Source organism: Diceros bicornis, chromosome 3 (genome assembly GCF_020826845.1).
Source record: "Diceros bicornis minor isolate mBicDic1 chromosome 3, mDicBic1.mat.cur, whole genome shotgun sequence".
In the NCBI taxonomy this organism is placed as follows: Eukaryota; Metazoa; Chordata; class Mammalia; order Perissodactyla; family Rhinocerotidae; genus Diceros; species Diceros bicornis.
The window spans coordinates 25336338-25363106 of record NC_080742.1 but is presented as its reverse complement, the minus strand read 5'-3'; the positions used below and the strand labels follow the sequence as shown (position 1 = coordinate 25363106).

Sequence of the window (26769 nt, the reverse complement as noted above, 5' to 3'; positions counted from 1 at the left end):
ACATCTCACTGTGTTCTTTCCCGGTAACTCTCTTCCCTCCTCCAGACACAGAAGTTTCCAACCTTGGGGGATGGAGAGGGCAGTGCAGCAAATTCTCTTTCTGTAAACCACTTTCCCCAACCTGTTTAGCTCCTCGACTTTGGCTTTTCTAAACTTAGAGACTAAGAATTTGATATCTTTGTCCTCTGCATCCTTTATGCCTGGGGTGACTGTACAGTCCCATTTTCCCAGGTGACACCTCAGGTCCTGCTGAAATTACTAATAGTACCCCTTTGCACTCTCAAAATTGTCCTGGTTTGGGGGCCAGCCCCGTGGCTTAGCGGTTAAGTGCCCACGCTCCGCTGCTGGCGGCCCGGGTTTGGATCCTGGGCGCGCACCGACGCACCGCTTCCCCGGCCATGCTGAGGCCGTGTCCCACATACAGCAACTAGAAGGATGTGCAACTATGACATACAACTACCTACTGGGGCTTTGGGGGGGAAAAAAAAGAATAAAAAAAAAACAAAACAAAATTGTCCTGGTTTGGATGATACATAATATTGCCACCTGTTTAGAGTGTCCCTGCCTTGGGAACAACTCCAGCTTCTTGAGTGACAGTCCCTGGTTCACTGGGAGAAATAAGCAGGGATAGGAGGGGAGGAAAGAAACACCTTTCCAGTAGATCCCTGATCAGTCTGCCAGCTAGCTGTGGAGTAGCAGTATCAGTTTCAAAACTGGCTCTCATGGCTATTCCACCAGGGCGGCTGTGCACCATAGTACACAGTCACCGAAACGTAGGCAACCCTTGAAATCAGCTTCTGACTTTGTCTAGTGTCCTGCTTTAGCAATGACATCAAGTCCCCCTCCTTCTGTGCAGTCAGCGGCTGGGTCTCTGGCAAGTCTGCTTCCTGTAGCATGTTCTCTTTCTTCACAGGGCTACATGTTTGGCAAAGCTGGAGAGATCCTCACTAGGCGGCTCCGATACCTGGTTTTCCGATCGATGCTAAGACAGGTATGTCTGTTGAGGATTGTGCCCTGGGCTGTACAGAACTCCACACATGGGCCCTGTGGTCTCAGGCAGTGGGAGCGCTGTCAGGTTACTAGGAGTGAAGTCCCGTATTGATCTTCCCTCAGTCTCATCTCAGAGATGCAGCTGAACTGCCCCCCGGGTCAGGCGCAGAGGCCCTGCTGTCTGTGGGCTGTGGGTGGGCACAAGGAACGGATCACTGGAGACAATGAGTCTCCAGAGCAGGTTCACCTCCAGCCTTTGTCTCAGCAGCTGTAGGCAGAAGCCATCTTCAGTACCCTCGTCCCTTTCCTCTCTTTCTTTCCTTCTTCCCCCTGGGAAACCCAGGACACTCGTGTTTCTTCCCACCAAGAGATGCCCTCTGTACCCTTTCTTTCCACAAATCAAAATTCATCCCCAGGGCCCAGTTTCACTGCTGGGGCTGGACTGATTTACTCATTCAAGCTGCAGTGTTACTAGATGATAAGGACTTAATGGAATGCCTCTCACATTTTGCACCTTCAGAACTCTAACAACAGGCAGATGTGAATGTTTTTCTGGGGAAATGGGGAGGAGGGATTCTGGGGATGTAACCCAAAGCAGCCAGGTCAAAGGGGAAAGTTTCTTTAAGAATCATAAAAATTTTGTATGTGACTTTATAACTTTCCATTTTAAAATCACTAATGACTTGGCAGTGAATCAAATGATGCTCCGGAAGGATTCTCTGGATGTGGCAGGGGTAATTGAACCCTGGCTGAGAAGTGTCAGTTTGCTGTATTAGGATTTCTAGATGACATTCACATTTTCCCAGCTGTCTTCGGTTCCTCAATCTTTTCCCACTCCTACCAACACCACTTAGAAAGAAGACATATTTATGGAAATTGCTAGCTAGTCAATGACAGAGCCAGCCTTTAATCTAATGAGTTCTCAAGAGAGCACTGTTTGATGGCGGGCCGTGTCCTAGGACTCGCAGTCAAACCGTATTTGTAGCTAAGATTCCACTTAGGCTCAGGGCTGACATTGGTCCTGGGCCAAATGCCTCTTTACCTCCCCAGCCTCCAAGCCAACTCCCAGGTCCATTATACTTTGGAAGCTGAGCTGATGGTTTGTGTAATGCCCTCTCCATAAATGATTATGTCTGGCTATCATACATTAAGTGCCTTCTGCTTACAAAGCATAATACTAAGTGTTGTAAGGCATTCAAACCTGAATGGTCCCAGTATTCAAGGAATTTATATCTCAGTCACGAAGGCACTTTAGCACTGAACAGTTTTAAAAAGCAAATTGATACATAGTATAATCAATGATAATGCTTTGTTTTTTCTTAAATATTTGGGGGAAAAAATGATAGATACTGCTTTAATGCAAATCGCCAGTTCAGATAACTTCTTAGGACCATAGTTATTTTCGTAGCAGACATAAATTCATACTTCAAGCTCATAATCTCTTTAGTGTTTGTGTATCTAAAAACGTTAAGTGGTTTTATGAAGAAAATCCTATTTTATTTTGAATGTTAAATTCTAATGTAGATTTCTTTAGTTGGTTTTTTTAACCCAATTTATTTATTTTGCCCTGAACTACAGTTATCTAACTGCTTATTCAACTTCTCTTTTTGGATGTCTCATAAGCATGTTATACTTAAGATTTCCTCAGTTGAACTTGTGACTCTGCCCTCCCCACAGAGCTTACTCCTTACCTGGTCTTCTCCTATATCAGCAAATGGCAGCTCCATTCTACCAGTTGTGTAGCTAAAAACCCTGGAGTCATCCTTGATTCCTCTCTTTCTGTTACATATTACAGTAGCCTCCTTACCGGTCTTACTGCCTCCATCATTATCCCAATCCAGTAGGTTCACTTCACAAAAGCCAGAGTTATTCTGCTAAAATATTTTAAAGTGAAAACATCCTTCTGCCCAAAACTTACTGAAAGCTACCCATATCCCTCAGAGTAAAGTCTGGAATCTTCTCAGTTGCCTATAAGGCCATAAATGATGTGGCCCCCTCTACCTCTCAGACCTCGTCTCCTTCAGCTTCATGCTTTTTCCAATGCACAGTGTACTCTGCACACAATGGCTTACTGCATAAGGATACGTGTGGGGAGGTGGGGAGTGGGAGACCCAAGTGGGAAAAGAAATCTGTCCAGAGTAAGAGGCAGCTTTTGCAAATGCACACAAGGGTGCTTTTAAGGCTATTGGCAGTCCTTAAGGCTTTCTTGCTAGTGCATGAACAGAGCAAGTATGCCTTTTTCTCAGGTCTTTGTACATGCTGTTTCTTCCTTCCCTTGGATATTCTCATCCCTCTCTTCATTTAGATTTCTGCTCAAATGTCGTGTTAGAGAGGCCTTCTCTGTCCCTTCCCCAGTCTATAAAATAGTGTGTTTCTTCACTTTTTTCCTTCTTACCCTGCTCTATTTTTCTTCATATCATTTATTACCACCTGGCATGGTATATACAATAGTCCCCCCTTATCCGTGGTTTCACTTTCTGTGGTTTTAGTTACCTGCAGTCAACTGTGGTATGAAAATGTTAAATGGAAAATTCCAGAAATAAACACTGTTTAAGTTTTAAATTGTGTGCCATTCTGAGTAGTGTAATGAAATTTTGTGCCGTCCTTCTCCATCCGCCTGGGACGTGAATCATCTCTTCGTCCAGTGTATCCACTGTACGTATATATGCTACCCACTTGTTAGTCACTTAGTAGCCCTCTCAGTTATTAGATCAACTGTCATGGTAATACAGTGCTTGTGTTCAAGTAACCCTTATTTTACTTAATAATGGCCCAAAGTGCAAAAGTAGTGATGCTGGCAATTTGGATGTGCCAAAGAGAAGCCAGAAAGTGCTTCCTTTAAGTGAAATGGTGAAAGCTCTCAACTTAATAAGGAAAGAAAGAAATCATATGCTGGGGTTGCTAAGATCTACAGTAACTTTTGTTACATATATTGTTATAATTGTTCTATTTTAGAATTAGCTGTTGTTAATCTCTTAGCGTGCCTAATTAATAAATTAAACTTTATCATAGGTGTGTATGTATAGGAAAAAACATATAGAGTTTGGTACTATCCATGGTTTCAGGCATCCACTGAGAGTCTTGGAAGGTATCCCCCATGGACTGGGGGGACTCCTGTCTTTGTTTACTTGTGGCTTCCATCTCTAGAATCTAGGCTTTAAGAGAGCAGCAACTTTGTCTTTTTGTTCACTGTTGTATAGATCCAACATTTAGAAATCACATTTAGAACGAAGGAGGCACTCAAAAAAAATTTTGACAAATGAAATTATTTATGTGTTTGTCTGTTAAGTCCCTTTCTTATCTGTTGAGGGTCAAATCCTGAGTGCTGTATGCAGGAGATACCAGTGATAAACACAACTGGCCCTGTCACTGCCCTCGGCGCCAAGAGTTTTGTAAATAGGGCTTTAAGATCATAACATCGTTTTCTGTGCCACAGGATGTGAGCTGGTTCGATAACCCTAAAAACACCACTGGAGCATTGACTACCAGGCTTGCCAATGACGCTGGTCAAGTTAAAGGGGTACGTGCCTCCTTTCTACTGGTGTTTGCCTTAATTGGCCATTTTGAATCTCAGCATGAAACTAATTTTCTCATTACAGGTGTTAGTTCTCATCATCATTAAAATGTTAAATAAATATTTAACCATACATCATGTGCTTATAGCAAAAATGTTAACTATTTAAGCATCATACAGTTTAGAGTATATAGATAATTTACAAGCTTTCTTTTGTTATTTGCTGTCTTATTCATGCTATTAACAAAATACATGTGGAAGGATGACTTTAGAAAAAGAAGTATTTATCAGCGTATCATGTAAGATCAGACTGTTTTAATGTTCAATTAATCAACAGAAAATTGTAATTGCTTCTGAAAAAAGAATGTGTAGATGCTATAATAAAGTTTATGGGTACAACAGTTCAGAAGACAGGGAAGAAAATCTGAAAAGAAGTTGAAAGAAATGAAAAGCACATGAAAAATTAGAACAAAGCCGGAAGAAACAACTTTATCACAGTATAAAACTTAAATTTTGCTACTACATGAATCTCTTTAATTAATATAGCGAGAAACTGTTGAACCAGAAGTTTTGATTTGTGGACGAAGTGACAATTTCTACTTTTACAACTACAACTGTTGGTAGCAAAAATCCACAAGATGCTGTGAAATCTGAAAAAAGAATGTGACCTCTGCCCTGTCTTTCCCTCCCTTGAACTTTATCAATCTTACTTTTTAATCTTTCCGTACTGTAGTACTATAATAACATTCCTTCTGTCTAATATATGGGGCTTCTGTAAGAATAAATTAGCTTATGCATGTGGAAGCATACAGAGAGTTGTAAAGTTGCAATATAAATCTTAGGAATTGTTGTTTTAATATAGATTTCTTTGGTTAAACCAAACACATCAACAGAAATTGAGGTTTAGATCAAGTTGTATAGAACCTAACTGAACAGACTATGCACTTACTGAATTAACTTTGAACTTCCTAAATCAGACAACAGCCCTGCCATAATGGAGTCTACATGGTATGTCAGATCGTCATAAGTGTTGTAGAAAAAAAATGGCAGCACGATATGGGACTAGGAGCTTGCTGGTTGCCAGGGAAGGGAGGCCTCAATGATATGGTGATATATGCAAGAGGCATGAAGGAAGGAAAAGTGCCAGGCCTGTAGATGTTTAGAGAAGAGCGTCTAAACAGAAGAACCAACAAGTGCAAAGGCCCCGAGGCTGGAGCATTTCCACCACTGTTCCCAAAACAGAAGGAGGATAGTGTGGCTGGAGTAAAGTGAGTGAAAGGAAGAGTCCTAAGAGTTGAGGTCAGCATTATATCCAGAATTAGATGGGAAATTGTCTCAAGCATTGTTGAGTTTTGAACACCAGAGTGACATGATCTGAAATTTTTACAGGCTGCTCTGTGAATAGGCTGCAGGGGGCAAGGATGGAAGCAGGGAGTCTATTGCAATAATCCAGGGGAGGGATGATAGTGATTTAGACTAGGGTGGTCACAGTGAAGGTGATAAAAAGCAATCAGATTCTGAAGGTACACCCAACAGAACTTGTTGCTTGGATGTGGGATATGAGAGAAAGGGGATTTAAGGATGACTCCAAAGTTTTTGACCTGCACAACTGAAACAGTGGAGTTGCTTTTTAATGAAGCTGGGAAGCCTGTTGAAAGAGCACGTTTCGGGGAGAATTGAGAGTTCTATTCAGAACATAGTAAGCTTGAGATCCCCCATTAGATATCCAAGTGGAGGTGTCAAGAAGGCAGGTGGATTTGCAAGTCTGGAGTTTAGCAGAAAACTCTGGTCTGGAAATATACATTTGGAGCTTTTTCAGTCCATTGCTGGCTTTTAAAGCCATGAGACTGAAGATAGCCAAGGAAGCATGTGTAGATAAAGAAGATGGCAAGGCTGGGCCCTGAGCTCAGGGCTGTGACGATGAACCAGCAGAGGAGAGGGAGAAGGAGTGGCCAGTGAGGGAGAAGAGCGGTGTCCTAGAAACAAAATGAAGAAAGCGTTTTAAGGAGGGAGCAGCTAGGATAGCAAATACTGCTGATGAGCTTGCAGGAGGATGGAGCATCTCACAGTGCTTCAGCCACGTGGAGGAGTCTAGGGTTCTAACAAGAACTGTTTCAGAGGCGAGGTGGGGCCAAAACCTGACGGGAGTGGGCTCAGGAGAGAGGGGAAGGGGGAATAGGACTCAGATGGACAAACGGTTAAAGGATTTACTGGTAAATGGGGCAGAGAAACGGGTGGTAGGTGGAGGATGTGAAGTATTAGTCTCTATTTTATTTGTACTTAAATTGACATGAGAAACAAGCAGCAAACTTGGGGTAAATCCATCTTGCTAGCTTCCTGGAGGAGCCTTTCTTGCGGATGGTGATCACTGTGAACAAATTATCTTCAAGTTTCCAGATTCTGTTATTCCTTAGCTAAACTTAGCTGCTGTAACTTTAGTCTACCTTTCACAGAGACCTTGTCACATGTACTCCTGTGCTCTCACAGACACACACATCCCATATCCCATTTGATGTTGAGGACAGAACCCTGGGGAAACACTGACTCAGTCCCTTGCAGCTGAACCCTGAGCAGATGTGGTCTGGGCGTTGTGTGCCGGCAGTCCTTCCCTCCCTAAATTCCTCTGGAGTTATGGCCTGCCTTAGGCCACAGTGCTTTCCTATATTTGTAAACTGGTGGTCAGTCCTTTCCCTCTACAGTGTTGTCTTTGAGGCCCTTGGCCATGTCTAGGAAGTTTGCTAGTCCCTAACTGCCTGCTGCTGTCAACCATCTGCTTTTCACAGGTTTCCTCAAAGGCATCTCAAACTCACACTTTCATGGCCCCCGTAGCACGGACACCTGCACACCTTGTGTGAGCCACTCTGAGTCAGAACTGTCCTCCAGAACTTAAAACAGTGGCTAGAAAAGTAAGACCAGAGAAGAGGAAGCAAGCAGATTGGTGAGTGCCATCGGAACCAGGAAAGCCCAGTATAGCTGTTACCACAAATTGGCTGAGAGAGGACAGTTGTATCGACTTTACATCACCAGCTGACCTTTCATGATGGGGGATACGTGTGTGAGTATAAATATGTACACATACATATACATACACATATATATCTATATCACATGCATATGTGCGTATCTATCTATTCCACAATGAGAAGTAGTGTAATTACTTTTTTATATATAAAAATATCTGGAGTGACATCAGCAACATGATGGATTGAGCTGTTCCCTTTGGCTCTCCTCCTCTGAATTACAACTAAACACACATTCAGTGACCAATGGAGAATACCCGCACAGCACAACAGGACACCTGAGAGATCCACACAGCTATACCTCTGAAGGTGGAGGGACTGTATCCCCAGGAAGCAGTGGAGATAAGTTAGTGCACCCCTCTGCCTCCCAGCAGCAGTGAGCCTAGTCACAGAGCCTCCCACAGCAGCTGGCATGACTCTGAGAGGAGGCCAGGACAGCCCAGTCTGTGAGCAAATGCTATCCTGGCCTGCAGGAGTGCCCATCATGCCATGGCAGCCCCACCAGTGGGAAGGCTCTCCATTGAATGGCCACAGCTCAGGCCCCACGAAGGAGCACCGCCTACCAAGCACCACAGCCGGTGCAACCATAAGAAGAGGCAGGGGAAGCCTGGTGCACATGCGAATGCTATCCTGGCCTGTGGGAGCGCCCACTGTTCTGCAGCGACCCCGCCAGTGGAAATGCTCCACACCACCCAGTTCTGGCCTGTGCCTGCACAAGCCGGCTGCTGACCACAGAGGCTCCACCCCAGAAGAACGACCCACCAGGTGGCTGTGGCCAGGCCACACAAACGTAGAGCAGCTGTACCTGCACAACTTCCAGCAGTGGGGGCGGGATCAGAAACGCAGCTCCTGCTTGCCCCACAGCGGTGACAGGTGGCATCTGTGATGTGATACTACTACAAATGCACTGGCAATGGGTCGGTTCATCAAACACCATGATAAACTTCAGTAACACTTCAGAGTAGAAGGAAAATGACAAGACTCCAGAAACCAATCCTGAAGTCACAGAAATTTACAATCTAAATGACATAGAATTCAAAATCATTGTCATAAAGAAACTCAACGAGTTACAAGAAAATTCAGACAGTTCATTGAGCTCAGGAATAAAATTAACAAGCAGAAGGAATACTTCACCAAAGAGATTGAAACTCTAAAACAAAACCAAACAGAAATTCTGGATATGAACAACACAATGAATGAGATAAAAAAATAATCTAGAATCCTTAAAAAATAGAGCTGATGTTATGGAGAAGAGAATTAGTGATTCAGAGGATAGAAATATAGAAAAGCTTCAGATGGAGGAGGAGAAAGAACTAAGATTTTTAAAAAATGAAGGAATTCTTTGAGAAATATCTGACTCAATTAGGAAAAACAAGATAAGGAGTATAGGTATTCCAGAGGGAGAAGTGGGGTGGGGAAGGGGTGGAGAGCTTGTTCAAAGAAATAATAGCTGAGAACTTCCCAAACCTGGAGAAAGAACTGGATTTAACAGTACATGAAGCCAATAGAATTCCTAATTACATCAATGCAAAAACACCTCTCCAAGGCATATAATAGTAAAACTGGCAAAAGTCAATGACAAAGAAAAAATATTAAGAGCAGTACGGCAGAAAAAAATAATCTACTAAGGAACCCCTATCAGGCTTTCAGCAGATTTCTCAGCAGAAACATTACAGACTAGGAGAGAATATAATGATATATTCAAAGTAATGAAAGACAAAAACTTTTAGCCAAGAATACTCTATCCAGCGAAACTATCCTTCAGATATTATGGAGAAATAAAAGCTTTCCTAGATAAACAAAAGCTGAGAGAATTCATCACCACTAGACCTCCCTTACAAGAAATGATGACAGAAGCCCTCCTACCTGAAACAAAATGGCAAAGGTTTACAAAGCTTTGCGTAACGAGATAAATAGACAGACAAAATCAGAAAATTGCAGCTCTCTATCAGAACAGGTTAGCAAATACTTAATTTTAAAACAAAAGATAAAGGGAAGGAAAGCATCAAAAATAACTATAAACATTTCAATTTAGTCACAAACTCACAACAGGAAACAGAATAGTTTGTGACCACAATAACTCAGAGGGGGAAGAGGAGAGGGATGGAACCTGCTTAGGCTAATGGAGATAAGAGGTTATCAGAAAATGGACTATCTCGTCTATGAGATCTTTTATACAAACCTCATGGTAACCACTAAATAAAAAATCAGGGCAGAGCCACAATTCATAAAGAAAGAGAAAACTAAGAAAACTATCAAAGAAAACCACCAAACTGAATGGCAGTTAGAAATACAAGGGAAGAGAAACAATGGAAATATAGAACAATCGGAAAACAAGAAATAAAATGGTAGTATTAAGGCTTCATATATCAATAATCACTCTAAATGTAAATGGATTGAATTCTCAAATCAAAAGACACAGAGTAGCTGGATGGATTAAAAAAAGAGACCCAACAATATGCTGCCTCCAGGAAACACATCTCAGCTTTAAACACAAACATAGGCTAATAATGAAGGGACGGAAGATGATATTCTAAGCAAATGGCAAACAATAGAAAGCAGATGTTGCCATACTTATATCAGACACAGCAGACTTCAAGATAAAAATGTCAATGAGAAACAAAGGGGGCAGTGTGTAATGATAAAAGGGACATTCCACCAAGGGGACATAACACTTATGAATATATATGCACAGGAGCACCAAAGTATATAAAGCAACTATTAACAGACCTAAAGGGAGAAATCAACAACAACAGAATAATAGTAGGGGACCTCAATACCCTACTTACACCAGTGGATAGATTATCCAGACAGAGGTGTCAACAAGGAAAGAGTGGATTTAAATGGAACACTAGATCAGTTGGACTTGATAGATATATATAGAACATTCTATCCCAAAAGAGCAGAATACACATTCTTCTCAAGCGCACATGGAACATTCTCAAAGATAGACCATATGTTGGGAAACAAGGCAAGCTGCAATAATTTGAAGAAGATAGAAATCATATCAAGCATCTTTTCCAACCACAATGCTGTGAAACTGGAAATCAACTACAAGAAAAAAAACTGGGAAAGTCACAAATAAGTGGAGACTAAACAGTATGCTGTTGAACAACCATTGGATCAATGAAGAAATCAAAGGAGAAATAAAAAATACCTGGAGACAAATGAAAATGAAAATACAACATAGCAACTCCTATGGGATGCAGCAAAAGCAGTTCTAAGAGGGAAATTTATAGCGATACAGGCCCAACTCAATAAACAAGAAAAATCTCAAATAAGTAATCTTAAACTAGACCTAACAGAACTAGAAAAAGAACAAATGAAGCCCAAAGTCAGCAGAAGAAGAGAAATAATAAAACTTAGAACAGAAATAAATGAAATAGAGACTTAAAAAAAACAGTAGAAAGTATCAATGAAACTAAGAGCTGGTTCTTTGAGAAGATAAACAAAATTGACAAACCCTTACCCAGACTCACTAAGAAAAAAAGAGAGAGGCTCAAATAAATAAAATTAGAAATGAAAGAGGAGAAATTGTAATGGATACCACAGAAAAACAAAGGATTATAAGAGAATACTATGAAAAACTATAGGCCAACAAATTGGATAACCTAGAAGAAATTGATAAATTCTTAGACTCCTACAACCTCCTAAAACTGAATCAGAAGAAATAGGGAATCTGAATAGACCAATCACAAATAGAGATTGAAACAGTAATCAAAAACCTCCCAAGGGTCCGGCCCCGTGGCGTAGCAGTTAGGTGCGCACACTCCAGGTTTGGATCCCAGGCGCGCACCGATGCACTGCTTGTCAGGCTATGCTGTCACAGCGTCCCATATAAAGTGGAGGAAGATGGGCACGGATGTTAGCTCAGGGCCAGTCTTCCTCAGCAAAAAGAGGAGGATTGGCATGGATGTTAGCTCAGCGCTGATCTTCCTCACACACACACACAAAAAAATCCCAATAAACAAAAGTCCAGAACCAGATGACTTCTTTGGTGAATTCTACCAAATATTCAAACAAGATTTAATACCCGTCCTTCTCAAATTCTTCCAAAAAGTTGAAGAGGATGGGACACTTCCTAATTCATTTTATGAGCCTCACATTACCCTGATACCAAAATCATACTAGGATAACATGCAAAAAAAATTACAGGCCAACATCACTGATGAACATAGATGCAAAAATCCTCAACAAAACTTTGGCAAACCAAATACAACAATGCATCAAAAAGATCGTACACCATGATCAAGTGGGATTTATACCTAGGACGCGGGGATGGTTCAACATCCGCAAATCAATCAGTGTGATACACCACATTAACAAAATGAGGAATAAAAATCACATGATCATCTCAATAGATGCAAAGAAAGCATTTGACAAGATCCAACATCCATTTATGATAAAAACTCTCAATAAAATGGTATAGAAAGAAAGTACCTCAAAATAATGTAGGCCATATATGACAAACCCACAGCCAACGTCATACATAACGGTGAAAACCTGCAAGCCATCCCTCTGAGAACAGGAACAAGACAAGTGTGCCCACTCTCACCACTCTTATTCAACATAGTACTGGCAGTTTTAGCCAGAACAATTAGTCAAGAAAAAGAAATAAAAGGGATCCAAATTGGAAAGGAAGAAGTTAAATTCTCACTTTTTTCAGACGACATGCTTCTATAGATAGAACACCCGAAAGAATCCATCAGAAAACTATTAGAAATAATCAACAACTACAGCAGAGTTGCAGGGTACAAAATCAACTTACAAAAGTCAGTTGCATTTCTGTACACTAATAGTGAACTAGCAGAAAGAAAACTCAAGGATACAATCCCATTTACAATCACAACAAAAAGAATAAAATATTTATTCTAGGAATAAATTTAACCAAGGAGGTGAAAGACTAATGCACTGAAAACTATAAGACATTATTGAAAGAAACTGAAGAAGGCATAAAGAAATGGAAAGATATTCCATGCTCCTGGATTCGAAGAATAAACATAGTTAAAATGTCCATATTACCTAAAGCAATCCACAGATTGAATGCAATCTCAGTCAGAATCCCAATGACATTCTTCACAGAAATAGAACAAACAATCCTAAAATTTATATGGAACAACAAAAGGCTTTAAATAACCAAAGCAATCCTGAGAAAAAAGAACAAAGCTAGAGACATCACGCACCCTGAATTCAAAATATGCTACAAAGCTATAGTAATCAAAACAGCATGGTATTGGGAGAAAAACAGACACACAGATCAATGGACAGAATTGAAAGCCCAGAAATAAAACCACACATCTATGGACAGCTAATCTTTGACAAAGGAGCCAAGAACATACAATGGAGAAATGAAAATATCTTCAATAAATGGTGTTGGGAAAACTGGACAGCCACATGCAAAAGAATGACAGTAGACCATTATTTTACACCATACGCAAAAATTAACTCAAAATGGATTAAAGACTTGAATGTAAGACCTGAAACCATAAAACTCCTAGAAGAAAATATAGGCAGCACACTCTTTTGCATTGGTCTTAGCTGCATCTTTTCGAATGCCATGCCTACTCAGGCAGTGGCAACAAAAGAAAAAATAAACAAATGGGACTACATCAGACTCAAACGCTTCTGCACAGCCGAGGAAACCATCCACAAAACGAAAAGACAACCCACCAACTGGGAGAAAATGTTTGCAAATCGTATATCCGACAAGGGGTTCATTTCCAAAATATATATAAAGAACTCATACAATTCAACAACAAAAAAGAAACAACCCAATGAAAAAATAGGCAGACGATATGAACAGACATTTTTCCAAAGAAGATATACAGATGACCAACAGGCACATGAAAAGATGTTCAACATCACTAATTATTAGGGAAATGCAAATCAAAAGTACAATGAGATGTCACCTCACACCTGTCAGAATGGCTATAATTTACAAGACAAGAAATAAATGTTGGAGAGGATGTGGAGAAAATGAAACCCTCATACACTGCTGGAGGGAATGCAAACTGGTGCAGCCACTATGGAAAACAGTATGGAGATTTCTCAAAAAATTATTAATAGAAATACCATACAACCCAACTATCCCACTACTGGCTATTCATCCAAAGAACTTGAAATCAACAATTGAAAGATACTTAAGCACCCCTATGTTCATTGTAGCATTATTTACAATAGCCGAGACATGGATGCAACCCAAGTGCCCATCAACTGATGAATGGATAAAGAAGATACAGTATATATATACATTGGAATACTACTCAGCTATTACAAAAGACAAAATAGTCCCATTTGCAACAATGTGGATGGACCTTGAGGATATTATGCTAGCAAAATAAGCCAGACAGAGAAAGACCGCATGATTTCACTCATATGGAGAAGATAAACAAATACATCAATAAAGAGAACAGATCAGTGGTTACCAGAGGGGAAGGGGGTGGGGAGTGGACAAAAGGGGTAAAGGGGCATGTAAGTATGGTGACAGATAAAAATTAGACTATTGGCGGTGAGCATGATGGAGTCTATACAGAAACTAATAAATAATAATGAACTCTGAAATTACACAATGTTATAAACCATTATGACCTCAATAAAGTAACTGAAAAAAATTACTGCATATATGACTTAAAAAAATAAATAAATAAAATATCTGAGACAAGCTGTGCTGTCACAAGTCATTGCCACCCAAGGCAGGGCTGACTTAAGGTTGTGGGTATACAGTTAGTGATAATGTTTATCTAGGTTAAATTTTTTTCATATTTAATTTCACCATCAATGAAACATTTTCTCAGATAGATTTTTGAGTAAGTAGCTTAATTCTGCCAAAAATAAATCAGAAGAAAATATGCCTCAATATTTTGCCTATGAAATTGTGGGCTTTTTCTAGTATTATGACTAGAATTCTGCAGAGAACAAAGCAAATGAGAGCCGTGTAGAAATCCAAAGAAACTTACGTATTTTTAAAATTTCTTTTCTGGGAGATGGTGGTTGAGTTAAAGATGGATTTAAATGTTCCTAATTTCAAAAGGAGGTTCAGGAAATATGCTTTTTTTTTCAATAAGCACAAATATTTTAGAATTAGATTTCAAGTGACATGGTGGAGTTTTGAGGAGGAAATAAATAGCAGGAGAAGGAGAAACAGGGAAAGGTGGAGAGAAAATTGAGTCAGAGAGGGAGTGAGATACTAATACGAGAAGTACAGTGCGAGGGAGAGATTGTGAGGAGAGTCGGGGTGGGTTCCAAGTGTTGAAGCATTTTTGTCCTACCTTGCTTCACACTTGGGCTGTGGTTTCCGAGTGTTATCTCCTCTCAGCCCTACTCTTTGAAATGAAAACTATCTGGCTACTACTACCCCATGCTCTCTCATTCGTGGTGATCCTCAGAGCTCTAGAGACTCCCACTCTGTGTGGGGAACAGACATGGGACCTTAGTGAGCGTTAATCTTAAGAAAAGAAACGGTAACCAGTGCAATGTTGCCTGAAGTGCTAAATCAAATTGTGCCAAGGAGCCTAACCTCCCCCCCCCCCCCCCGCTGATGGTTCTAGATCTTTTAATTCACCTTTCAGGTACATTAAAGAAGAATTTGTCATCTTTGATCCATTTTACTCACTTCTGTGGCCTTGTCTACCATCCAAAGCTGAACATTTATGTCTGGGGTAACTCATCTGCCATGAACTTGGGGGTGTTCTGAGTCATTCTCTCAGTCAGTTGCTGTGGGAAATGAGTTCTCAGTAGGACTTGCAGATACTGAGAACAGGGGCAATCTGCATCATCTCTGTGCTGCAGACTCTGCAGGTTGTAACCTGGGACTTTCAAATTGAAAATGTGCAGATACAGAGAGCTGACTTTGAAGGCCACTTCACTCTGCCTCATGCCAAATTTGGCTAAGCATTCCTTTCGTATAAGCTCAGGGACTGCATCAGATAAAAATGCATGCTCTATTAATTATGCTGTCTCCTTCAGCCCAGGAGCAATTCTCTGGTATGGAATTTAATGTATAGAGGCTACTGGTAGTTGTAGCAGCTTTTCCACCTAATTCCTGGTCTAGTGTTTATATCACATAGGTGTTGAAGGATTTCAGAGGGTTGATATTGGGTGGAATGTGTTGTAAAGGATTCTGTCGTAAAACTCAGAGCTGAGAGAAGCTTTGGTTATTAATCGGTGTACCTGCTCATTTTGGGAGTAGGGAGAAATTTGTCGAAAGTCACAGAGTTGGCAGGGATCATTCTAGACTGAACTCCATCAGAATCTACCTGGGACCAGCCCCACTCAGGCAGAGGAAATTTTGGAAGTGAAGAAAGGATGGGTCATTTCCAGAGAAAGCAGATCTGGGGCCAGAGCAGGAAGTTGGAATGGCTTGAGGTCATGGGGTGTTCCCAGGGTGGAGGAGAGAAGTGTAGAGCAGTGAGTGAATTGACTTCATAGTGTGACTTCTAGCTGTAGAGTTGAAATCGCTGCGTGCTCTGAAAGTCACATGTCAGGCTGCCTCTGGCATTCAAACTGAAGGTTCTGATGCCTGCTTAATATCCTAAATTAAATTCCATAACTTTGAGCTCTGTGTATTTTTTCCAGATCAAATGCAGGTTAAATTAAACACAATAAGCTTCTCAAATAGGCCAAGATATATTTGAATATCCTTATGACAAATATTAGGCTTAAAATATGAGCAGTTGTGCATCTATCATTGGAAATTTCCAACATTTCCAGTTGAATATAATTGTCAGACTATTTTATCTTGCTACTTAGCAGAGCTTGCTTTAGTGATCAGGGTTTGATTGATTAATGAAAACTTTCTTGGTATTAGAAAATCAGAAGAAAGATATATGTAATTGAACTCTAAATTATTAATATTCTACTTTCACTATTTATTCTGAAAAGTCATGGAAATCTTCATTTTAGAAACCAAGTAAACTTACAAACAAGTAAACCCTTACCTTTCATTTCATAACTGAGAATATAATTAATAGATTTTCATAAAACTGAACTGTCATAATCCTTAAGAAAATACAAGCATGGATTAAAGATAATATGAAAATGTCCCTCTAATTTGTTTTTTCGTTTGTTTGTTTTACAGGCTATAGGTTCCAGGCTTGCTGTAGTTACCCAGAATATAGCAAATCTTGGAACAGGCATTATCATATCCTTCATCTATGGCTGGCAATTAACACTTTTACTCTTAGCAATTGTACCCATCCTTGCAATAGCAGGAATTTTTGAAGTGAAAATGTTGTCTGGACAAGCACTGAAAGATAAGAAAAAACTAGAAGGTGCTGGGAAGGTGAGTCAAACTAAATATAATTGCTGACCTAAGTAGAATAAAATATTCTAATCAGTGTTGTTCTGTTACTCACTACTACTTACTGTGCTCAGAGAACATTTTTATAACCATTCCTCAAAGCAATCTTATTTGAGGAGATTTTTGAAGATGGCAGCATATGAGGACTCTGAACTCACCTCCTCTCAGGGACACAACAAATCTACAACTACTTGTGGAACAGTTTTCAGACACATCTGGAAACTGGATAAAAAGAATCTCCCCAACAAGGGACAACACTGACAGGTGTGGCAGATATGGAAATACACCTCTGCTGAGGAAAAAACCACATCCTAGCTGCAGGGCTTCACAGCTGGGAGCAATCTTACAGGTATGGAGCTTTTCCCAGAGTATTGGGGGATCTGAGCAGTGGATCTGTACCACAATAGGCATCCCTGCCCTTAGCGCAACTAAGACGAGATTCTGTAATACCTGGCTTTGCTGGCCTAAAACAGGGAATTTGTCCAGAAAAACTATCAAACTTAAGCAAAAGAAAACCTGCTCTTAAAGGATCCATGCACAGATTCACCCGTTCCACAAACCAACTCAAAAACACCAGAAAGGAAAAAGCATATAATCCATTGGTAAAAGAGACTGACTCACTAAGCTCGGAGGGTGTCTCAGAGAAGCAGGGGGAGGCTGGGCCCACCCTACACGTACTGAGACACTAGTGGCAGATGTTATTGTGACCTAGTTCAGTTGTGCTGAAACAGAGGCTGGCAACCACCACTGGATTCCATTCTCTAACCTGTTAGCTTAGGGATTTGCCCTGCCTACCAAAGAACGGGAGGTAATCAAGTGAAGCCCCAGGGACTGGCCCCACCCACCAGCAAGCCTGTGGCAAACTTGTGGGCTGCATAGGTGGGGTGTGTGGGACCTCTGTGGCAGGGCAAATGGGTTTGCCTCAGCAGGGTATGTTGGCGGGCCTGCGTTGTTGGGGCGAGCGGGCCTGCGGGTGGTGGAGCATCAGCTGCAGCAGACTTGTCCTGCTGGCCATCTCAAAAAGCCACAAGGGGACTTCCCCACCTTCCACTGCCTGAGGTGATTGTGCACCGCCGTGCCTGGGGCCAGCCCCACCCGTCAGTGGTCCTGAGAGAGCCGACAACACCCCTGTACCACAGGGAGCTGCACCAGAGGCCTGTAGCAACTGTGAGCCCCTGAGCCTAGCAACCAGCCACACTGGGGGCCTGACTTGCTTAACAGCAAAACAGCAGAAGTTGTGTGCTATTAGACCTTGCAGCCAGCTGTGCTGGGCTTGTCTCACCCAATTAAGGGACCATAGCTGCCGCACGTGACTGAGTCTTAAAACCAGCTGGCGTGGGGGCCAGCCTAGCCTACCCGTGCACCCGCAGCAAGAGCAGCCCCACCACAACAGAAAGGCACATGGAGCCCACACAAGGGATATTCTTGGAACATTTGGCATGGGTAACAAGAGGGGAGCACATTGCTGGGCCTCATACTGCATCTCTTACGTAAGGCCACATTTGCACGATCAGGACATATAGCTGATCTACCTACTACATAGATATAAACACAGAGAAGTAGGCAAAATGAGGAGAAAAACAAATATGTTCCCAATAAGGGAACAGGACAAATCCTCAGAAAAAGAATTAAACCAAACAGAGATAAACAATCTACCTGATAAATAAGACAAACTAATAGTCATAAGGATGCTCACTGATCTTGGGAGAAGAATGGATGAACAGTAAAAACTTCAACAAAGAATTGGAAAATGTGAAAAAGAACCAGTCAGAACTGAAGAATACAATAATGGAAATGAAAACGTCACTAGAGGGAATAAATAACAGAGACTATGACACAGAAGAATAGATAAGCAATCTGGATGAAAGAGTAGAGAAAATCAGTCAAGCTGAAGAGACAAAAGAAAAAAAATTAAAAAGAATGAAGACAGTGTAAGGGACCTCTGGGACAACATTAAGTATTAAGTATACTAACATCCATATTATTTGTGTGCCAGAAGAAGAAGAGAGAGACAAAGGGGCAGAGATCTATTTGAAGAAATAATAGGTGAAAACTTCCCTAACCTAAGGAAGGAAACAGCATCCAGGTACAGGAAGCACAGAGAGCACCAAACAAGATAAACTGAAAGAGGCCCACACCAAGACACATCATAATTAAAATGTCCAGAATTAAAGATAAAGAGAGAATCCTAAAAGCCCCAAGAGAAAAGAAACAACTTACATACATAGGCAACCCCATAAGGCTATCAGCTGATGTCTCAGCAGAAACCTTACAGCTAGAAGTGAGTGGCACGATATATTAAAAGAGCTAAAAGGTAAAAAACCTACAGTCAAGAATACTACCTGGCGTTATCATTCTGAATGGAAGGAGAGAGAAACAGTTTTCCAGACAAACAAAAACTAAAGGAGTTTATCATCACTAAACCAGCCTTGCAAGAAACACACACACACACACACACACACACACACACACACACACACACAATGGAATACTACTCAGCCAGAAAAAAAGATAAAATCTTGCCATTGCGACAATGTGGATAGACCTTGAGGTCATTATGCTACACGAAATAAGTTAGATGGAGAAAGTTAAAGGGACTTATTTAAGTGGAAAAGAAATGACCAGAAATAGGAATAAGAAAAATATAACTGGTAAAGGCAAATATACAGTAAAGGTAGTGGATCAACCACCCATAAAGCTAGTATGAAGGTCAAAAGACAAAAGTACTAAAAATATCTATTTCCATGATAAGAGGTTAAGGGGTACAGACACAAAAAAGAGGTAAAATATATCAAAAACATAAGTTCTATGGGGACCAGGACCATATCTGTTGGTTTGCCAAAGGGACAGAGCAGGCCCAGGATTCCAGAGCAGGACTGTGTGATGTCAGAGCCTGCTCATAACCTCTACCCTGCCCATGATCTGTGCTCCACAGATTTCTGTCACATTATTATTGACTAATGAACATTTTTATAAAATAGATGCTTTCTCCTTTTCAGAAATAAAAGCTGTAATCAAACTTCAGTTTATTTGAGGGTAGGAAGAGAAGTGTGAGGAGATTTTTCCTTCTTTCTAGAAACAAAAATATTTTTTCCTGTCTTCACAATTTTTGAGTGCATGACAGTTTCTGAGGGAAACTCAGTGCTATTTACTCTTCTTGAATTAGAAGTTCTCTCTCCTCATAGTGGTTACTGAGTCTCTACTGAAAACTCTTAGAATAAAGGAAGCTGTGCGGATGCAAAGTACTAATTGAGCCTTTTCCTAATTGCTTCATTGTGTGGCATAATACAGACAATTGTGAAGTGATTATATTGTTTTACTCAGCAAGCAAGGTCTGTGACTCGAACTCTCTCTTTTATTGGGCTGTTCACACTCTAAAAATGACGACGTTTACTAACAAATCACAAACAAAACACATCTGACTTAGGAAACAGCACACAGAAAATATTTCTTAAAACCATTCCATTGAAATTTACAGTAAAATCTGTTTTCCAGAAGATGCTGTTGTAGTTTGTTGGATTTTCTTAAAATGGCAAAACATCTCTTTCTTAAAATGGCAAACAAACCAATTTGTTTGTTTGAAACCTTATAATTGAAAATATTTCTAACATGGGTCTGAACAAGTGTTGCCTTTGGGAGGTTTGACTGCAGGTGGATTTTTCCCATAAGCTTTTGCTTTCTGTACTTTTAGGATTTTCTAAAATGAGTATATGTTATATTTATAATGTGTAAAGAGCTTTATTTAAGGATGTTTCCCAGTATTTGTAATTAGCTTATGGTAAACATAGTTCAATCTTCTTGGCCTACTGGGTCAGAATATAATATTTTTAACTTTATCTTTTAAATAAATTTTTATTTATCTTTGGTGAGGAAGATTGGCCCTGAGCTAACATCTGTTGCCAATCTTCCTCTTTTTGCTTGAAGAAGACTGTCCCTGAACTAACATCTGTGCCAGACTTCCTCCAGTTTTTGTATGTGGGGTGCCACCACGGCATGGCTTGATAAGCGGTGCATAGGTCCACGCCTGGGATCCGAACCGGCAAACTCGGGGCCACCGAAGCAGAGCGTGTGAACTTAATGACTATGCCACCGGGCTGGCCCCCAATAAGTTTTCTTTTTTTTTTGATGTTTTAATAGTTTATAACATTGTGAAATATTTGGTTGTACATTTTTGTTTGTCCATCACCATATATATGTCTCTCTTCACCCCTTGTGCCCACCCCCTACCCCCATTGCCCCTGGTAACGACAATATAGTTTTCTCTGTCCATGTGTTGGTTTACATTCCACATATGAGTGAGATCATACAGTGTTTGTCTTTCTCTTTCTGGCTTATTTCACTTAACATAATACCCTCCAGGCCCATCCTTGTTGTTGCAAATGGGATGATTTTGTCTTTTTTATGGCTGAGTAGTATTCCATTGTATATATATGTCACATCTTCTTGATACAATCATCAGTCGAGGGACACTTGGGTTGCTTCCACTTCTTGGCTGTAGTGAATAATGCTGCAATGAACATAGGGGTGCATAAGCCTCTTTGGATTGTTGATTTCAGGTTCATTGGATAGATTCCAAGTAGTGGGATCTTAGGGTATTTCTGTTTTTAATTCTTTGAGGAGTCTCCATACCGTTTTCCATAGAGGCTGCACCAGTTTGCATTCCCGCCAGCTGTGTATGAGGGTTCCTGTTTCTCCACATCCTCTCCAACATTTGTTGTTTTTTGTCTTGGTGATTATAGCCATTCTAACGGGCATGAGGTGATATCTTAGTGTTGTTTTGATTTGCATTTCCCTGATGATTAGTGATGTTGAACATCTTTTCATGTGCCTATTGGCCATCTGTATATCTTCTTTGGAGAAGTGTCTGTTCATTTCCTCTGCCCATTTTTTGATCGGGTTGTTTGTTTTTTTGTTGTTCAGTTATGTGAGTTCTTTACATATTATGGAGATTAACCCCTTGTCAGATATATGTTTTGCAAATATTTTCTCCCAGCTGGTGGGTTGTCTGTTCACCTTGATTCTGGTTTCATTTGTCTTGTGGAAGCTCTTTAATCTGATAAAGTCCCACTTGCTTATTTTTTCTTTAGTTTCTCTAGTCTGGGTAGGCATGTCATCCGAAAAGATTGCTTTATGACCAATGTCAAATAGTGTGTTGCCTATATTTTCTCTTCTATGAGTTTTATAGTTTCAGGTCTCACCTTCAGGTCTTTGATCCATTTTGAGTTAATTTTTGTGAACGGCGATAGCAGATGGTCCACTTTCATTCTTTTGCATGTGGCTGTCCAGATTTCCCAACACCATTTATTGAAGAGACTTTCCTTTCTCCATTGTATGTTCTTAGCTCCTCTGTCGAAAATTAGCTGTCTGTATATGTGTGGTTTTATTTCTGGGCTTTCAATTCTGTTCCATTGATCTGTGTGTCTGTTTTTGTACCAGTACCATGCTGTTTTGATTGCTATTGCTTTGTAGTATGTTTTGAAGTCAGGGATTGTGAAGCCTCCAGCTTTGTTCTTTTTTCTTAGGATTGCTTTAGCTATTCGGGGTCTTTTGTTGCCCCACATGAATTTTAGTATTCTTTTTTCTATTTCCGTGAAGAATGTCATTGGGATTCTGATTGGGACTGCGTTGAATCTGTAGATTACTTTAGGTAATATAGACATTTTAACTATGTTTATTCTTCCAATCCAGGTGCATGGGATGTCTTTCCATTTCTTTATGTCATCATGGATTTCTTTCAATAATGTCCTGTAGTTTTCATTGTATAGGTCTTTCACCTCCTTGGTAAGATTTATTCCTCGATATTTTATTCTTTTTGATGCCATTGTAAATGGTATTATCTTTTTGAGCTCTCTTTCTGTTAGTTTGTTATTAGCATACAGAAATGCAACTGATTTTTGTAGATTGATTTTGTCTACGGCCCTACCACCCTGAACACGCCCGATCTCATCTGATTTTGTACCCTGTGACTTTGCTGTGGTTGTTGATTATTTCTAATAGTTTTCCAGTTGAGGGTTTTCTATATACAAAATCATGTCATCTGCAAATACTGAGAGTTTCACTTCTCCGTTGCCTATTTGGATTCCTTTTATGCCTTTTTCTTGCCTAATTGCTCTGGCCAAAACCTCCAGTACTATGTTGAATAAGAGTGGCAAGAGTGGGCAGCCTTGTCTCGTTCCGGTTCTCAGAGGAATGGCCTTCACTCTTTCCCCTTGAGTATGATGTTGGCTGTGGGTTTGTCATAAAGAGCCTTTATTATGTTGAGGTACTTTCCTTCTATACCCATTTTATTTAGAGTTTTTATCATGAATGCATGTTGTTTCTTGTCAAATGCCTTCTCTGCATCTATTGAGATGACCATGTGGTTTTTATTCTTTGTTTTGTTGATGTGGTGTATCACATTGATTGATTTGCGGATATTGAACCATCCCTGCGTCCCTGGTATAAATCCCACTTGATCATGGTGTATGATCTTTTTAATGTATTACTGTATTCGGTTTGCCAATATTTTGTTGAGGATTTTTGCATCTATGTTCATCAGCAATATTGTCCCGTAACTTTCCTTCTTTGGATTGTCTTTGTCTACCTTTGGTATCACTGTGATGTTGGCCTCGTAGAATCAGTTAGGAAGTGTTCCATCTTCCTCTATTTTTTGGAATAGTTTGAGAAGGATGGGTATTAAATCTTCTTTGAATGTTTGGTAAAATTCACTGGAGAAGCCATCTGGTCATGGACTTTAATTTTTGGGGAGGTTTTTGATTACTGTTTCAATCTCTTTACTTGTGTTGGTCTATTCAGATTCTCCATTTCTTCTTGGTTCAGTTTTGGGAGGTTGTATGAGTCTAAGAATTTATCCATTTCTTCCAGGTTGTCCAATTGTTGGCATATAATTTCTCATAGTATTCTCTTATAATCCATTGTATTTACAATGGATACCAATTACAATGGTATCCATTGTAATTTCTCCTCTTTCATTTCTAATTTTATTGATTTGAGCCTTTTGTCTTTTTTTCTTAGTAAGTCTGGCTAAGGGTTTGTCAATTTTGTTTATCTTCTCAAAGAACCAACTCTTTGTTTCATTAATCCTTTCTATTGTTTTTTGGTCTCAATTTCATTTATTTCTGCTCTGATTTTTATTAATTCTCTCCTTCTGCTGACTTTGGGCTTTGTTTGTTCTTCTTTTTCTAGTTCTGTTAGGTGTAATTTAAGGTTGCTTATTTGGGCTTTTTCTCGTTTGTTAAGGTGGGCTTGGGCCGGCCCCGTGGCTTAGCGGTTAGGTGCACGCGCTCCGCTGCTGGCGGCCCTGGTTCGGATCCTGGGCACACACCAATGCACCGCTTTTCCAGCCATGCTGAGGCCACGTCCCACATACAGCAACTAGAAGGATGTGCAGCTATGACATGCAACTATCTACTGGGGCTTTTGGGGCAAAAGAAAAAAGAAAAGGTGGGCTTGTATCGCTATGAGTTTCCCTCTCAGGACTGCTTTTCCTGCATCCCATGTGATTTGGTATGGCATATTTTCCTTTTCGTTTGTTTCCAGATATTTTTTGATTTCTCCTTTAATTTCATCAATGATCCATTGGTTGTTCAGTAGCATGTTGTTTAATCTCCACATCTTGGTCACTTTCCCAGTTTTTTTCTCGTGGTTGATTTCCAGTTTCATAGAATTATGGTCTGAAAAGATGCTTGTTATGATTTCAGTCTTCTTAAATTTATTGAGGCTTGCTTTGTTTCCCAACATATGGTCTATCCTCGAAAATGTTCCGTGCGCACTTGAGAAGAATGTGTAGTCAGCTGTTTTGGGATGGAGTCCTCTGTATATGTCTACTAGATCGATCTCGTCCAGTTTTTCATTTAAGTCCACTGTTTCTTTATTGACTTTTTGTCTGGATGATCTATCCATTGGTGTAAGTGGGGTATTAAGATCCCCTACTATTATTGTGTTGTTGTTAATGTCTCCTTTTAGGTTTGTTAATAGTTGCTTTATGTACTTTGGTGCTCCTATGTTGGGTGCATATATGTTTATAATTGATATGTCTTCTTGGCGGAGTGTCCCTTTTATCATTATATATTGCCCTTCTTTGTCTCTCTTAACCTGTTTTATTTTGAAGTCTACTTTGTCTGATATGAGTATGGCAACACCTGCTTTCTTTTGTTTGCCGTTAGCTTGGAATATTGTCTTCCATCCTTTCATTCTGAGCCTGTGCTTGTCTTTAGAGCTGAGATGTGTTTCCTGGAGGCAGCATCTTGTTGGGTCTTGCTTTTTACATCCATCCTGCCACTCTGTATCTTTTGATTGGAGAGTTCAATCCATTTACATTTAGGGTAATTATTGATATATGAGGGCTTAATGTTGCTGTTTTGTCACTTATTTTCTGGTTCTTTTGCCTTTCCTTTGTTTCATGTCCCATGTGTTTCGGACTGCCAATTCAGTTTGGTTGTTCTGTCTTATGACTCTTCTAGTTTTCTCTTTGTTTATCATATGTGATTTTGTTTTGATTATTTGTTTAGTGGTAACCTTGAGGTTTGTGTAAAAAATCTTGTGTATGAGATAGCCCATTATCTCATGGCCTCTTATTTCCTTATACTAAGTCAATTCAATCTCTTTCCTCTTCCCCTTCTAAGTCGTTCTTGTTATACCTTATTCTATCTTGTGTTGTGGGTGTGTGTTTACAGTGATGAGGTTATATTTATTTTTGGTGATTTCCTTCCTTTGATCTTTGATTTTGGTATTTAAGTGTTTGCTAACCTATTCCAGTAAAGATCTGCTATTTTTCTGATTTTGTCTACTGATTTTTCTCCTTGCTCCAAGCTTTGTATTCCCTTTCTCTTCTTTTTTTCAGGCCTGAGGGCCTTCTTGAGTATTTCTTGTAGTGGGGGTCTCATGGCCATGAATTCCTTTGGCTATTGTTTATCTGGGAAAATTACTATTTCTCCATCATATTTGAAGGATATTTTCGCTGGATAGAGTATTCTTGTCTGAAAGTTTTTTCTTTCAGTATTTTGAATATATCATTCCAGTCCCTCCTAGCCTGTAAAGTTTCTGTTGAGAAATCTGCTGAGAGCCTGATGGGAGTTCCTTTGTACGTTATTTTTTGTTTTTATCTAGCTGCCCTTAGTATTGTTTCTTTGTCATTGACTTTAGCCAGCCTTATCACTATATGTCGTGGAGTGGGTCTTTGCCTGTTGATGTATGTAGGTGACGTATCGGCTTCACTTACTGGTATTTCCTGCTCCTTCCCCAGATTTGGGAAGTTCTCAGCTATTATTTCCTTGAATAGGCTCTCTCTTCCTCTTTCCCTCTCTTCTCCCTCAGGAATACCTATAATTCTTATGTTACATTTCTTAATAGAGTCAGATATTTCTTGGAGACTTTCTTCATTTCTTTTTAGTCTTAGTTCTCTCTTCTCTTCCATCTGGAGCATACCTGTATTGCTATCCTTTATAATGCTAATTCTTTCCTCCATATTGTCAGCTCTGTTCTTTAAAGATTGCAGATTCTCCTTTATCTCCTCCATTGTGTTCTTCATCTCCATCAATAATGATTGGTTTTTCTTTATGATTTCAATCTCTTTTGTGGAGAAACTCCTTATCTCGTTGAATTGTTTGTCTCTGTTATCTTGTATTTCATTGAGTTTTTTATGATAGCTATTTTGAAATCTCTGTCATTTAGGTTATGGATTTCTGTGCCTTCAGGGTTGGTTTCTGGGTGCTTATGATTTTCCTTCTGGTATGGTGATTTCATGTACCTGTGCATTGTGGTTCCTGAATTCGCTTTGTTATTCCTCATCTTGGAAATATCTGGTTGCAATTTCCACCTGCTGCCACCATGTGGGGGTTAAGGGCTGTGTAATCTGAGGCCCCTGCGCTCTGCCCTGGCTGCTCACTGCGATCAGCCAGTCACTCGGACTGGTCTGGTTGGCTGAGCTTCAGTGTCTGGCTTGAGAG

At 40.2% G+C, this 26769-nt stretch overlaps 1 protein-coding gene across 1 annotated transcript in view; it reads left to right on the top strand.

Annotated features, from left to right (window-relative positions):
* LOC131393746 (ATP-dependent translocase ABCB1-like) overlaps positions 1-26769 on the top strand; it is a 94184-nt gene that overhangs the window by 50420 nt on the left and 16995 nt on the right. Inside the window, exons 19-21 of the mRNA XM_058524790.1 lie at positions 914-991; positions 4427-4510; positions 16601-16804. Of these exons, the coding sequence (XP_058380773.1) occupies positions 914-991; positions 4427-4510; positions 16601-16804 (366 nt within the window). The remainder of the gene's footprint in view (positions 1-913; positions 992-4426; positions 4511-16600; positions 16805-26769) is intronic.